The sequence below is a fragment of the Cucurbita pepo genome, chromosome 1 (assembly GCF_057944985.1).
Source record: "Cucurbita pepo subsp. pepo isolate OVF chromosome 1, ASM5794498v1, whole genome shotgun sequence".
NCBI classification, from domain to species: domain Eukaryota; kingdom Viridiplantae; phylum Streptophyta; class Magnoliopsida; order Cucurbitales; family Cucurbitaceae; genus Cucurbita; species Cucurbita pepo.
The window spans coordinates 7,418,500-7,433,545 of NC_141798.1; the positions used below are offsets into that span (position 1 = coordinate 7,418,500).

The 15,046-nt window shown below is 36.5% G+C and overlaps 2 protein-coding genes across 4 annotated transcripts; both read right to left on the reverse strand.

Annotated features, from left to right (window-relative positions):
• Positions 1-653: 653 nt before the first annotated feature.
• On the reverse strand, positions 654-9,307 carry LOC111797979 (uncharacterized). Of its 3 annotated transcripts, XM_023680922.2 has the most exons (14): positions 9,187-9,251; positions 8,580-8,659; positions 8,032-8,448; positions 7,334-7,580; positions 6,847-6,959; positions 6,250-6,329; positions 5,554-5,695; positions 5,390-5,470; positions 4,583-4,687; positions 4,263-4,445; positions 2,063-2,155; positions 1,529-1,668; positions 1,312-1,378; positions 654-1,181 (listed from the first exon to the last, which is right to left on the reverse strand). In XM_023680922.2, exons 3-14 carry the CDS (start codon positions 8,422-8,424, stop codon positions 1,062-1,064), a joined length of 1,764 nt encoding a protein of 587 aa, XP_023536690.1. In that variant the 5' UTR covers positions 8,425-8,448; positions 8,580-8,659; positions 9,187-9,251; the 3' UTR covers positions 654-1,061. The 3 variants fall into 3 exon arrangements, with proteins under 3 accessions (XP_023536690.1, XP_023536681.1, XP_023536673.1); XM_023680913.2 differs by lacking the exon at positions 8,580-8,659 and having other exon boundaries at positions 8,032-8,440; positions 9,187-9,307; XM_023680905.2 differs by lacking the exon at positions 8,580-8,659 and having other exon boundaries at positions 9,187-9,302.
• A 932-nt stretch (positions 9,308-10,239) lies between these two features.
• On the reverse strand, positions 10,240-13,753 carry LOC111778643 (aluminum-activated malate transporter 4). Its single transcript, XM_023658577.2, is given in 8 exon segments — positions 10,240-10,674; positions 10,677-11,286; positions 12,025-12,171; positions 12,248-12,384; positions 12,483-12,749; positions 12,836-12,973; positions 13,082-13,515; positions 13,601-13,753. Coding segments are annotated over 7 exon segments (1,713 nt in total). The 5' UTR covers positions 13,458-13,515; positions 13,601-13,753; the 3' UTR covers positions 10,240-10,636.
• Between the last annotated feature and the right edge of the window lie 1,293 nt (positions 13,754-15,046).

Here is a 15,046-nt window from a genome sequence, read left to right on the forward strand (position 1 = left end):
TCACATTTTAATCTTTATGCATAACATTTTAATCTTTATGCATAACTATTAGAATGTGTCCTTAGAAATATAATTCATTTCCATACCATTTAATACGGAATTGTAGAAACAAGGCCTTCTAATTGCACATCTTTCAAACTATTTTTAGCCTGCTTCAAACTAACGAGCTTAATATCACAATTCTTGACCTGTTTTATAATACCATTGTTTGTTCTTATTTCACTAAACATCATCTATGGGTTTTAAACGTTTTAACACTGTCACAATGGTCAAACAAAAAGTAAAAGTTCGGCCACGTTGATTGTCAATTAGCATTGCTGGAGTTGGACATAGTTTTAATATTAACACTGTACATTGAATATTGCATTTGATTTGAAGTAACTCTGGTTTGAATAGCTCCACTGGGCAATTTGGAGTATGTGAATAAAATGACTGATACAACAGAATAAACAACTTATAAAGATAACTAACATTATACCAAAGTTGTGAGTTGTTTGCCTCAAACAATCTACTTCTTACCAGTATAAAACCTTTCAAGGTTGGCTGCTTCCTGGTTTCTTTGTAGCACTCCCAGGTATATAAATTCTGCAAATGCGAATGACGTCAACAAGCAGAATCTATGTCGATATATGTACCCATTTACTTAGAGAATCTTAGTGAAGTCGGTCAATAATAATTAATACAAATTGATAACTATTACAGTAGAGACTGAGGGTTGGCAATCAAAAAAAGTATAGTTACAAATGGAGACTTCATACCACCCCCTCCCCCCCAGTTCAACATCCAACAAATTCTGAGCCAATTGTTGGAAAAAAGACAAATGAAGAAAGAATATTAGATTATGCAGAAGGATAGAAAGCATGAAGACTCTACTCAATCATCATCCACAAATGATCAACTGAGTAAAACCCAGAAGTCTTGAATGGCTCGCTCTGCACGCTAGAACTGCACTACAATAACCAACGGGGGGAAGAAACATACAGCTATTTCGGATAAAAACAATAGCAACTTCTGCAAAGGCACCTTTCGTACAGATGTTCATCATGGATATGGAATCCCGTCTAACTAGACATCATCACGTGATCAATTGATTGAAGAGCTTGGTTAGCAAAGAACCGGACATCTACATCTGGATCCTCACTCAGTTCAACTAGACTAGGACGGATAGTTTTTTCCACCACCTGCGTTCCAAGTATTATCCAATATTACAACGAACATTGAGAAAGAAACTAAAATAGACAAAAGGACATCAAATGAAATCAGTTGGAACGAAAAAGGCATAAACACATAAAGTATCACAAAACTACTTACAGGTTGGTCAACTATGGGAATGAGAGACTGCAACACCTTCGCCACATTAAACTTGATATTTGGAACCCTGCAAAAACTAAAATTAATCACCGAAGAAGAGCCAAAGCAAGGGACACAAGCCAACTGTGCTAACACCCACAATTCATTTTCATCGAGAACCGATAACCACTGGTAAAAATTATAACATCAGTTTCATTAACAAATTTATGACATGTACCTATCCTTGGAGGAACTGATAACCACTGGTAAAAGCTTTGAGCATGTGATTTCTGAGCCCATAACTGGGGCAAGAAGAGAGACCGCACGAAGAACAGTCATTCGATACAAATAGTGTGGGTTGTTAATCATGTCAAGAACCTGTTTGTGAAATGCCAATTCAGTTAGTGGAATACAAAGTGCATAGATTGTGTGCAGAAGGCAGGGTGAAAAGAATTTCTAGAAATGTTAGTTAGCGAAATATTTTTCTCCATGACCTCCGGATGGTGTTCTACCCTGACGACTCAACCCAATTGGATAAACTTTAAAATCCCCTCTGGTAGGGGCTAGGCCATTAATATACTATTTTCCCTATTCTTCAGACGGCTCATATTAATTTCTCATCCAAATAGGTAAAGGAAAATTTTTCTGTGATCACCCTTCTCAGTGTTATTGTCCAAATAAAGTGATAAATATAAGAAATTGTTTAAAAGAAAACGTCTTTCTATCATCTAGGTCAGCCTATATGAGATTGTGAAATTCATACGAAACAAACCTGTGGGACAATGTGCTGCATTGCCCACTCAGGACCAAATTCTTCTGCAAGGCGCTTCAAATTATTTGCAGCAGCATCACGGATTGAGTAAACCTGCAAGGAGCAACCGGTGCAATAGATATTTTAAAAATATATATAAATAAATAAATAAATAAATAAGAACTGCCTAATGTACAACAAGCCAGTGATATCTTTCAAACCGTCCTTTTAAAGTAGCTTTTTCTTCTTGCAATAGCATATGGTGTTGCTAGTAGAATAATTTTTTGATATGATATGTACCAAGACATCTCAATCCTGCAAATATGACCTTGAAGGAAGATTCTTGGATGGTTACAAATTTTTTGTGGATGATAATCTAGAGCTATTGTATTTCATTAGTGGATTTTAAAATTTTTTATTTACTTTAAGGTTACATTTAATAGTATAGTAGCTAATTACGGTCATAAAGTATGAATGTTATAACTCTTGAAATGCCTCAGGAAACGTCAAGAGTTTTCTTTTTTGAGGCTATATAAAGTCTTGTATGGTGTCTTTGTAAACTAGACTTGGATAATGTAGTAAAATAGAATTCGTGCTTTCCTTTAGATAATGGCCAAGTTTTTTTGCAATTCTATGTACTTTAGTTGCATGTTTAGAATCATTCAAGCTTAACATGATCGATCTTGCTTGTGGAGTAATTCAAATCACAAACAAGCGATCAACAAGGTAATCCAAATATTATTTTCCCTTTGGAGTCATTCCTTACTCCCTTATCATTATATGTGCCCTTTCAGCACTTTGTTGACGGTTGAAGATTAAAAGAATCAAGCATATTTTATTCATTCAACGATCAAAGTGAGGGATTATTACTGACCTGGAATAGTAATCAATATCTTATATCCAATAAGTTATGCTAAATTGACAAAGAGTTGAACATATTTGTATTGACTAACTCGAAGTTCGGAATAAAAATAGTATTCTTAATTTTTTGATGATTCTCATCCAACCTTTTTTTGTGGAAGATAATTACAATCTTTTGCTTTTTTAGTATTTATTGACTTCCTCTCACTTTAGGTGACCGAATTTATTTATATCTTTTTCTACATGAGAGAGAGAGGAGGAAGAAGAAAGAAAGAAAAAGATGTTTTTAGCATCTCATCCCCTTCGTTTCTTGTCCATTTCTTTCATGTTTATATTTTAACAAAAATTATAGAAAAATATAGCTAGATCACAGATTGAGAAAACCTACAAGTAATTCCCGTAGCACTAAAAACAAACCGACTAGGAATGGTTAATTCCCTGAGGCTGTGAAACTTTGACTGCTCCCTAAGCTAGAAAGAACGATGACTAACCTAGAAAGAGCATTGACGCAATGAGCTAAGAAGCAACCAAAGTTGGTTTTCTAGCTCTAGATGTTTCTAAAACTGCAAGCTAGATAAAAAAGATATAAGCTAGACATTTTTCCACTGATTCCTTGCTTTATCTCTGTACAATACATCTTTGGCTAGCCTTTCATAGTTATGAGGGTTTGGATGGTGCTCCACAGTACGGTTATGGATATCTGGCCCTCTGATAAAACTAGAATCCTATGCATATATGCTTCAAAACCTTCCATATTTATCGTGGCTAGAGGGATGGAGGACTTAATGAAATCAAGCACAGGGAGATGGAATCTTATGCAACCTTTTTATCTCTTTATTAATAATGACCAAAAGACCAATCCTTCTGTTTTACTATTACAATGAACCCTATGTTACTAAAGGTTGTGTTATGGATTGTCGCCCCTCCTGAGTTTTTATTCTGGTTCACTGTGATATAAAATTCTTGTGTACTAAAAAAATAATGAATGTATAACTGACCTGACCTAAAATTATATAAGTCAAGTGTATAAGAAGTCAGAGAGTCAATTTAGGCATGTCCAGTATTTGATCTTTCAATGCTTTGTAGTGAGGATAGAATCTCTAAAATAATTCATACAAAAAGGGACATCTAGTGTAATTAGTTTTGTATTACTTTCATCATGGTTCAGTTGCACAGTGATTACGATTGACAAATTCTGTTTAATTGGCATTCCCTTCAGAAACCAATCACCAAAAGCATATATCATTTTCTCATAAACTTCAGTAACATTCACCCAGAAGCATGTTATTCACATTAAAATTGATATTTTCATGCACTCTTAGACCATAAAAAGTCTTATTGAAGATCAAGAAACACAAACCTTATCCTGTAACCACTGCATGCAAAGAGCGCCAAGCTTATCGTCAAAAAACCCTACACCCAGCTGACTTGCCAGTAAAGGAATGTATTCTATAATAGCTAACCTAACCCTCCAATGCCTATCCTCAGCAAGTTCAACTATGGCAGGTAACAATGATTGGGACAAGAGATCAATTCCAATAACCTGCATAACAGGTTTGTGATGAGATGACAGTAAAATGTTTTGGAGAGAGAAGATATGTGAAGTATAAATCAGCATCATAAATTAGGATGCTAGCTAATAACCTTTCCATTTCAGTTTCAAGGTCACTTATAACAAACCTGATTTACTTGATCAAGCTTGCTGATGATATTGAGGCGCACATCAGGAAATTCATCCTTCAGAAGAGAAAGGAATATCGGAAGCAGCTGTTCAATAGTAGCATCCTGCACAAGCCATCTGAGTGAGATTTTTGATGTCCAGTACAAACAATAATATACCACCAGAATGCTCCAACAAATACAAGTGTGAAGTAGTCGTCTAAGATCCAGTGAGTATACAGCTATGACACTCAACACTGCAATCTCCAAATGATATGAATGTTAAATTCATATCACTTCTCCGCCTTCAAAATAAGGAAATACTAAACAGGATCCAGTTCCCAATCCCTTGCAGTTTTTTATAAAATTTCAAATATATAAATACGCAACCCTTAAAATAGAAAACTACTTGTTATGCTAACAGAAATACTAATCAGCAAATTATTATTAATCACATCACTTCTTGACCTTCAAAATTCAGAAAATAATAATAATAAACAGCACCACTCACTGTTTAGATAAAATTTCAAATACATAAAAATAGGTGTCTCCAAAGTCAACTAGGACCTAGCAGCATCCATGATTTCCTCACATTCCACAGTGTCCTCCCCCCTCACCCCTAGAAAAGAAAAGAAAACACAAAAATTGCACAAAAAAACTAGGCTTGGCTTCCAAGCAGGCTGATTGAAGAAAGATACGGATTAAAGTTCCCAATTAAATAACAAACAAAAATTCAACTGTCAGTTTATAGTGAGCAACAATAATCAGTTTTAGTAATCAATAATCATGGGCAACACATTTGTGAAAACCAATATGAAAACTTCGTACCTTTCCCAACACAGGAGCCATTCCCATGATAACTGAGGCTAAAGCTGAACGGACATGCTGAGAGGAATCTGACGACAATTCCTGTAGTCATTATTGGCTTAGTGCTCAGCATGTAAAAGTGCACATATGAAAAGGAAATTAAAACTCTGAAATAGCATATGCACCTTCACGCAGGGAAGGATATGCTGGATTGCCAATTCTGGACTTAAAATCCGGCAAAACTTGGTCACTTTGCCAGCAGCTGCTATACGAACTTCAGCTTCATTGTCGCGAAGCAAGCGCACATAAGCAGGTACCAAATCCGTCCTTACCACCCAAAAACAAATTCATGCAGTATGAACCATATAAGAACTCAATATACAGTACAAATGGCACAATATTCACAACACTTCCTAATATAAGAACTATTTACCGTGTTTATATAGTATTAGAAAAAAAATATATACAAGCGCTTGTAATCTTTTTATAAAGAAAATATGATAATTAAGATAAATAAAATTAAAAGAACAGGGTCATACATGCACATAAGTGAACCAATGACAGAGGAGGAGCCACCAAAAAGACTAAAGAAACTGAAGTATCCCCAATCACCAAGAATAAAGAGCAAAGGAAATTCAGAAGAACTGACTGGAGGAAAAAACCTAAAAAGAGGCAACCTCCTCTTGAGAAACCCATACATCCAGTACAGGAGGAAGTAGGGGGCTTCCATCGATTTAGCCAAATAAACCAAATGATAAAGGAGGGTCATACATTATTACATTTCATGGGTTTCCTCAACACAGTCCCAAAAAAAAGATAGCATTTGTATCTTTCCACATAGATCAATAACCAATTTTCTTCATAGATTAATAAGAAATTACCTAGTTGGTTCCGGTCCTACAGCCTCACACAATTCGTATAACTGGTTTGCAACCATGTAACGCACGCGCCAAGACTTATCCTACATAAAAGGAAAAGCAGAGAACAAGAAAGAAATTAGAGCTTGGAGAAAATGGGTCAAGACCATGAGGGTATGAATCATGTAAATACCACTTTTACCATTTGTTATACACCATAGAGGTACTCACATGAAGAAATAATCAATTTTTCTGTGCTCTTTTTTAAAGCAGATTCAAGAATCCCTAAGAACAGCTCAAAATTTTTTGATAGAAACTTAAAAAGAACTTGGACATTTGTACATCTAAGTCATACTTACTATAACTAAAAAGTTACAACTAAACAGCAGAAATACAAAGGAAACATGTTTCAATGCATTCAGACGCTCATCAAAAGGACATGGAACCAAAAGATTACAAGATGTTATTGTACAATAACAATCGATCTTTGTTCCAAAAAAAGACAACACTTGATCTGATCATTCAATGAAGATATATCTCAACAGTATATATGATTGTACTAACAAATTTCCCGGGCATACATTTCAAACAGTGAAAGCAATAAATTGAGCAAAAATATACCTGAGAGAAGTTAACAATAACGGGAAGAATATGCAATACACAATCTTGGGGCTCCAATAACTTGCCCAAAGCAGCACAACCCTCAACGGCCAGCAATCTTACAGAGTCTTGGTCTGCGAAAAAACTTGATGTAAGAAACACAAAATGTACTAAAACAGACAACTGCATAATACAAAGAATTCTAAAGAGCAATTCTCATGCTTTTGCAACGAGAGAAAGACCCATGTTTTTTCCCCTGTTAATGTGGTGCTGAAAGCCAAAATGAAGCATAGATACACCTAAGACATAATGATCTCAACTAATTTGCATACTGCACATACACTCAAAAAAAATTCAAAAACTTAAACAATAAGTCCAAACTTTAACCAGCAATACACAACCCACGTGATGCACCCACTAGAAACCACACAATCATTGTCCACATCAATTCAAAGTCAGCAAGGAACGAGAAAAGTAACCACACTCAGGTAACAGATACAGATAATACCGTCTTGTGTAAGATCCTCAAATATTGTCATGATATCAGTCTTCAGATGAGCAGGTTCAATAGTGGCAGCAAATTTTCCTAAATTTGTTGCCGCAGACCTCCTTACCATGGGCATGTCATCTTGACACAGCTGGCCATATATTGACCGCAACTCAGTCTTCAACATCTCTGGAGCACTAGGGTAGGCGATATGGAATAGCCCACATGAAGATACTCTGGCTGTAAACCATTCACCAGCTGCCAATCTCTGATATATGTTCAAGCACAAACACACAAAAACCCTTAGAAAACATCGGACTCAAAGCTATCAAAGATTGTTTATATAAAAATAAATAAAAGAAAGAAAGCAAAAGCTAGCAATTCACGGATTTTTGACAGAAAGAACAAAAGGGCTAAAACAGGAAAGAAGCTAACAGGGTCACAGAATTGGTTCGATGTTATAAAAGTTAGTCATTTGTGCTGCATTCTCTAGAAAAACATATTGTTGCGTTGAAAAGACGTCAAAAGTATAGGTCCATGAGCAAGACTTAAATACCATCCCAGACCATTCAATATATCATGGGACCCATCTTTTGCTGACATCTTATATTTATGGATACTTCTTAACAGGCCACTTACTGCATGTGTCAGCTAAGATAATGGAATGCATACCGAAGGAAATAAGAAAAAGGAAAATTGTAGTAGAGGGAAATACTAACCTTGACGAGAGGAATGAACCAGTCAACTAAGTCACTCTCTCTCATCTGGGATCCAATTCTGCACAATGACTCCACAGCTTTGTCCCTCACACACGTTTCCTCAACGGTGCATAGAGTTTCTAAAGGTGGAAGCAAAACATGGGCATGCTCAACTCCACCAACATATGGGATGAACACTCCCAATTCCTCAGCCATAGCAAGAAGCACCTCATCATCATCATCATTGTTTTCACTCAGAAATGGGATCAACTCTTTACGGGTTCGCTCCTCCCCAAGAGCACGAGCAATTGTAGACAGTCTACGAATTGAGTTTAACCGTAGCTGAATGTCATCATTTTTGAGCTCATCAATTAGAACAGCTATCGGATATAGTGGTTCGTCAACCATAGACATCTTATTCAGCGCTTTCCTGTAAAACTAAAAACGTGATGGAGGGGAAAAAAACAAACGGTTCACAGCTACAAAAAGACGGTTCCAAAAAAGACATACAGAATGATGGGAAAACAATAACATAGATATATATATATAAGAACGAAAAAGCGACCCACCGCATCCGAAACGGACTAAAATCACTGACGTAAAGAAAAATGCCCAAGCGCAACTTTGCCCGCTTATGTCAAACTCGTGCCTTCCGGACGTTCAAAGTAGAAAGTGGATAAAATCAGTGATCCGAAGGATCTCAAATAACTAGATGGAAACCACTAATTACACTAGATATTGAAGGTTCTTTGTTGATTTATGATCCTCGACTTCACAAACAAAAGGTAAGGTAGAAATGGACAAATCAGATCCGAAATCCAAGATCTGAGGGCAAGAAAGGATAAGCTAAAGAACCATAGAGAAATGGTAAAAACACCCAAGTGGTAAGAGAAATGACGCAGATTCGAAGGTCCGAACCCTAAGTTCAGTGTTATGCAGTTAGAAAGGTCAGAATCGAAGTTTCTCTATCAAGAACGTGAACAGCGCCGTCGAATTATTATGTTGTTCCTTGAAACCTAAGGTACGCGACACAAAGAATTCGATCTCACAATTCCCTTCCTCTCAACAACTGAGTAAAGACGTGAAATCCAGATTAAACAAAGCGCTGCTCAGACGAAGAATGGAGATGGAAAACAAAAATGGCGGAGGAAAGTGGAAAAGTGAAAGCGGACTCACCTAGATCAATGCCCTGGCTGGCTGAGCTTCAGGAACCTGTCGTCGGAGAGAAAGAAGGAATGGGAGAGAGACCACAAGAACAAGAAAAGCCGATCTGGAATTGTATAATAACAGAATTGTAGTAAGCTTTTAAGGGCCGGCCCATCAAATCCTAGTAAGCTTTTTTGTTAGCTGAAAACCAAGCCCAAAAAGGAATTGAGCCCAAATGTGTCGGGTTAATGTTTCATGGGCCTTAACAACCCGAATGTATTTTTCAATAAGGTCAAGAGGAGCAATATCTTGAAAATTGACTTTATAAATATGATTTTGCGAAAATGACTAACCATATATTTTAATAGGATTTATTAATTATACTATGATGAAAAATACCACGACTAAGAATTATAATATTATTTTTTAAAAATCCTATTAATATTATTAAACAAAATGGATCAAACTTAAGGATGCTAAAATACAATTACATATTTATGAAATTAAGTTTTGGGATCACAAACATGCGTGTATGTATATGTATAATTCACACGTGTGAACTTTGGTTCGCATTTGAAAACATTGTCTCCATTTGCACTTTCTATTAAATATACCCATACCCATATTTTTAGATGTTTAGCTCCATCACTATTTTCTATTTAAAACAACGTTTTAGAGATTTTTTTTTTTATGACATACTGAAAATTAGTAAAAAAAAAAAAAGGGTAAGTTCAATATTTTTCGACATTGATACAAATAATATTAAAATTTGATGATTTTGAGTGTTTCCATGTCAACCAATTTTTGTTTTCCTGACATATTTAATGCAACTATGACACTCTAGGTTGGGGCATGTCACGCAGAAGAAAACTCATTATCCACGAAAAAGACTGACCAAAATAGTTACACTTCATAAATTTTTTAAAATTTTACACTTTGTAGTTCTCAAAATGGCCAATTTGAGAGTCAATCACGTGGATTTCTCTATGTTTTCTGTTCTGGCTGGCACACGCATGAACCCATCTCACTAAAGCATTGTCAAAACATTTCACATGCCATAGAATGCGAGGACAATACAATAACTACAAGGAAAAATGTACGACGATCAAATATAACAGCTGGTAAAAGCACAAAAGAATATGGAGTGATGCTGTTTGCATCATAAATGTACTACACAATCCCCCTCTCATAGCTATCATCTAGAGGCAAAATAAAAACAATATCATGCCACAGCCACACTAAACTTAATCCTTGGCCCCAACAGCTTTGATGAACAGATTCTAGTGTCCACCCAAGGCAGACATTTCCGATGATCCGAATCGACCTTATACAGAGGACAAGTCCATCAAGACAAGCATAGGTTAACTAAACTGAGATCTCAACCTTTTGTTTTAGCTTGCGGCAGATTCGACCATCACTGTGTGAAAGGTGCATTAGTGAGCCAAGTGTGGCATGGCATGGCATGGCATCCTATCAAGCCTCAATTCTTGATGCCAACCAATCTTAACAATCTAGTCCGTCCTTTTTTATTGTTGAGTAGTCCTCTGGCGCCTTGAAATTTGCCTTCTCACTGAGCTCTTCAAATGCATTCCTGAGATTTTGCAGCCTTGCCACAAATTCAATAAGAAGCGAAGCAAATGTTGCCAAAGACAAGGAGCTTGCACTTTCATGTACTTTCGCCTCTCGTTCATTGGGCACGGTATCCATTAAAAATGAAAGACGTGGCCATGAAACCAGGTGTTTGTTAAGGACATTATCAGTGGATACCCATTCTGTCATGGGAGGGTGGACGCCGATGCTCGAGTGTTCAGCATACATGGTCTCGTTCAGGGAATCGATTACCAACTGTTTGTTATGATCATCTTTGACATCAATAAAATGTTGGGGTTCTTCGTGTTCCCTGTGCTGTTTTCCAGTTCTCCACCTATCTGAATTCACCAGCATATTCGATCTCTCATCAATCTTTATTTGTAAAGCTTCTGCGGCCTCATGAACATCGAAAAGCATGTCACCTGAGCTCAATTTCTCCATCTTTTCTACTTTACTTCCAAGCGCACGTAAGAACTTAGCTCCCTCAGTGCCAACCCTCTGAAGCTCCTTTGCAAACACCTTTCTCTTCTCTGGTGGAGCCTATAACACAAACTTGCAAGATCCAGTCATCTACATATATATTGCGTACATATAGTACGTACCAGTCTAAGTTCATCACTAGCTAATATTATCCGCTTTGGCCTATTACGACCGTCCTCAGCCTCAAGGTTTTAAAAAGCTCTATTAAGGAGAGGTTTCCACACCCCTTGGGACACCCTTATAAAGAATGTTTTGTTCCCCTACCCAACCAATGTGGGATCTCACCATCCACCTTCACAACCAATGTGGGATCTCACAATTCACCTTCCCAACCAATGTGGGATCTCACAATTCACCTTCCCAACCAATGTGGGATCTCACAATTCACCCCTCCCTTGGGTGCCAAACATCTTCTCTTCTCTTCTCTGGCACACCACTCGGTGTCTAGCTCTAATACGATTTGTAATAGCCTAAGCTCACCATTAGCAGATATTATCCGCTTTGGCCCGTTACGTATCGTGGTCAGCCTCACGATTTTAAAACGTGTCTGGTTTTAAAACGTGTCTGCTAGGGATAGGTTTCCACACTCTTATAAATAATGTTTCCAAGGTGGGATCTCACCGATTAAACATACTTAATTATAGCCAATTTAGCACCCAGCTAGCAAATCAACAACCAAGATAATCAAGGTTCTAGCTACCAAAATATTTCAATTTAGAATTTCAAATTTAAATGACCATACTTACTCATAGAAGTCAATTGCAACAAAGAACAGCTAAAGAAAGAAGGTCCAATCACCTGGATTTCTGAAAGAATACAGCCGTGCATTGCCATAACCATAAAAGCACAATGCCTAAGAGCGCCACTCACTTTGACGTAGTTATGCCATGGATACTTGAATGTCTTGTAAGGGCCATGCGGTGGCTCCCAGCGGGCGAAGTCCAACTACAAAAACAACGAGACTCAAGTAAAACCTTCTGGTAGCATATCATCTAATCGAAAAGTATGTAAGAACCAATACCAATGTGTCCTCCTGGCTTGAGGACTGCACGGCGGATCTATAAGCATTATATATAGGGTTATCAGAGGCCTGATATGTAAGAATTTTCGAAGAGACTCTCTCATATTCCACACACTGAAGGTATTCACTAACAACACCTGAACAAGACATAGACTCTCTCATGTTCTTGCTGATTAAAAGGATAAGAAAGTGCACAGAATCTTATTTTCAAAATGGATGACAGAATTGATCTTGCCTTCCAAAGAAGATGAAACGTTTTTGAAATTTTTGACAACCAATTTGTGCAGATCCTCCCCTGCCCAAATGGGGAATATACATATATTCACAACCAAGCACATGCCAGCACCAACGGCGATATGCAATAATCGATAAAAAGCCGTATGGAAAAATGACGACGAACTTCCAGATACCAACACGATGCAAAATGTCAACAGAAATACCCGGAACCCATATTCATACGTCTTCATCGGCGGATACAATTTACAATAGCTTGCAAAGAACCCTAAAATAATGAAATGAAATTGTTAATTTAAGAATCCGTTGCATTATAATCGCACAGATTACTTTGTTGCTGCTATAAACTCATACCTGCAAGGAATATACTGATTACGATTGCAACTTCTTCAAACTCCCCAGCCGAGACAGATATCTCTGCAATACCAAGAGCAAGTCCACCGGCTGAAAGTGTCCCCAATGCACGATTGAACCCTTTATTCAGCGTTGCCCCTACAGAAATCAACACGATTATTCCCTTGAAAGAAGAAAATGACACATAAAACCTCAAAAAATCCCCAAATGGACGAAAATCGGTGAAACGAAAATCATTAACCTTACCAACGCTAAATTCGAAAACAACGACGACGGTGAGGATAGCCCAGATTGAATACTGGGCTACTTCTTTCAAAGGCTCTCGAATGAAAATGACGAGCGAAGTGAGCGCAAGCGACAACCCCATCTTCGCGGCGAAGTAGAATTTGCGAGGATCGGAGCGGCTCATGTCGTACAACTTGACGGTAGTATCGTGTAAGCCTTTCCAAAAGTTGGTGATCGCATCGGAAACGGTACAGAAACACCGACACTTGCCATTGTCATCGGCACCGGCGTCATCGTTGCCGTGCAGGCCGAAATCGGAATGGCCCTTACGAGATAAGAGTTGTTCCCTGTTCTGATCCAGAAAACTCTGTCGGATTGATCCATATTTTCCGGTCATCTCTTCATCAACAATGGAAACGAGCACTCAGATGTTGATGAACAGGATTTCGCAATAGCTGAACAGAAATGAAAAAAAAAAAAAAAAAAGATATAATAATGAATTGTGGAACTCAAATGAACAAGATGGTTAGTGTATGTAACTGTAAAATATAACCGGCGGTGACAGCGTATTACAAGATGGTTACACGCCCACCGTATTACACGAAGGGGATTTGGTGATGATGGTGAGGCTGGCGGTGACAGCGTAAGATTTTCTTTTCTTTTCTTTTCTTTTTCTTAATAAACACATAATTATGTAAAATATAACCGGCGGGTTCGGTAACTGATAACGTTCAACGAATTGGCTCGAGGAGAAAAAATAATATTTAACTGACTCCCTAAGTAACCGCCAACCAACCAGATAGTGACACCTCCCACATCGCACTTTTTAAGATATATACATTATTTTCCCTAGACAACATTAATACATTATTCATATGTTTGAAAGTTCATTTATTTTCTAAGTCTAGTATAACTTTCTTTGTATTAAATTTCTAGATTTTTAATTTTATATTCATTTATTAATTATAGAGTATTTAGTAAATATATAAATTTTAAAAATTCACGATCAAAATAGAAGCTCAATTTTATACTATACTTTTACTTTTTCCTTTAAATGTTGTTATATATTTGTTCACTAAGTTATGTTCGGATTGAAAATTATTTACTAAAACATTAGTGTTACTAAATATTAGGTAAAAAAAAATGTAATACTTATATAAGAAACAAAATTTAGCAAAAAAAAAAAAAAAAAAAAAAAAAAATTTAAAACTTACTGGCGTATAAATTTATGGTTAAATTATAAATAAGTTTTATATATAGCATGTTAATAAATTTTAAAATGTCTACTAAACACTGAGCATCATGTCATATTTAAATAGTGTTATATCAAAAATGAAACGACGTGTCGTATTTCAGTAGACCGAGACCGTGGTTGGACAGGCATGTGAGGAATGGTGAAGCAATTTAGTCGACACGTCGGCGTTGGTCGATGGTTCCTGGCTGGGATGATTCGGAAGGACAAAACACAAAACAAAAGCAAGCAACCATTCGGATCGCAACAAATTCTGTCGGATGAGATTCTGAGTATCCTGCAATACGTTATGGTCGAAGATTGAGGAAATTACTGTTTTGGCCCACTGATTAAATTATTTTATTTTGCTCGTTTTTTCCTCCACGCGTCAAGCTCCTAGGAGTTGCTGCCTATTTTCGGCATTGAATTATTGAGACGATAATTTCGGCAATGTGAAGTTAATCAAACTTTTATAAGATGTTTTTTTCTTTTCTTTTATTAATTAGGAGGTAAAGTAAAGGTTAGCTTTTGTTTTATGATTTTTTTTTTAATATAATAAATAGAGTATGAAAATTTAAATTCTTTTTAACTTCTAAAAAATGTTTACATATCAATTATTTATATTAATTTAATCTTACTTATCAAATTTAAAACTAGTAAACTATATGCATTTGAGAAGTTAACACCAAATTCAACTAATTAAAAATACTGAATAATCTTTTAGAACTTGTTAATGTATTGTTTAAATAAGTATT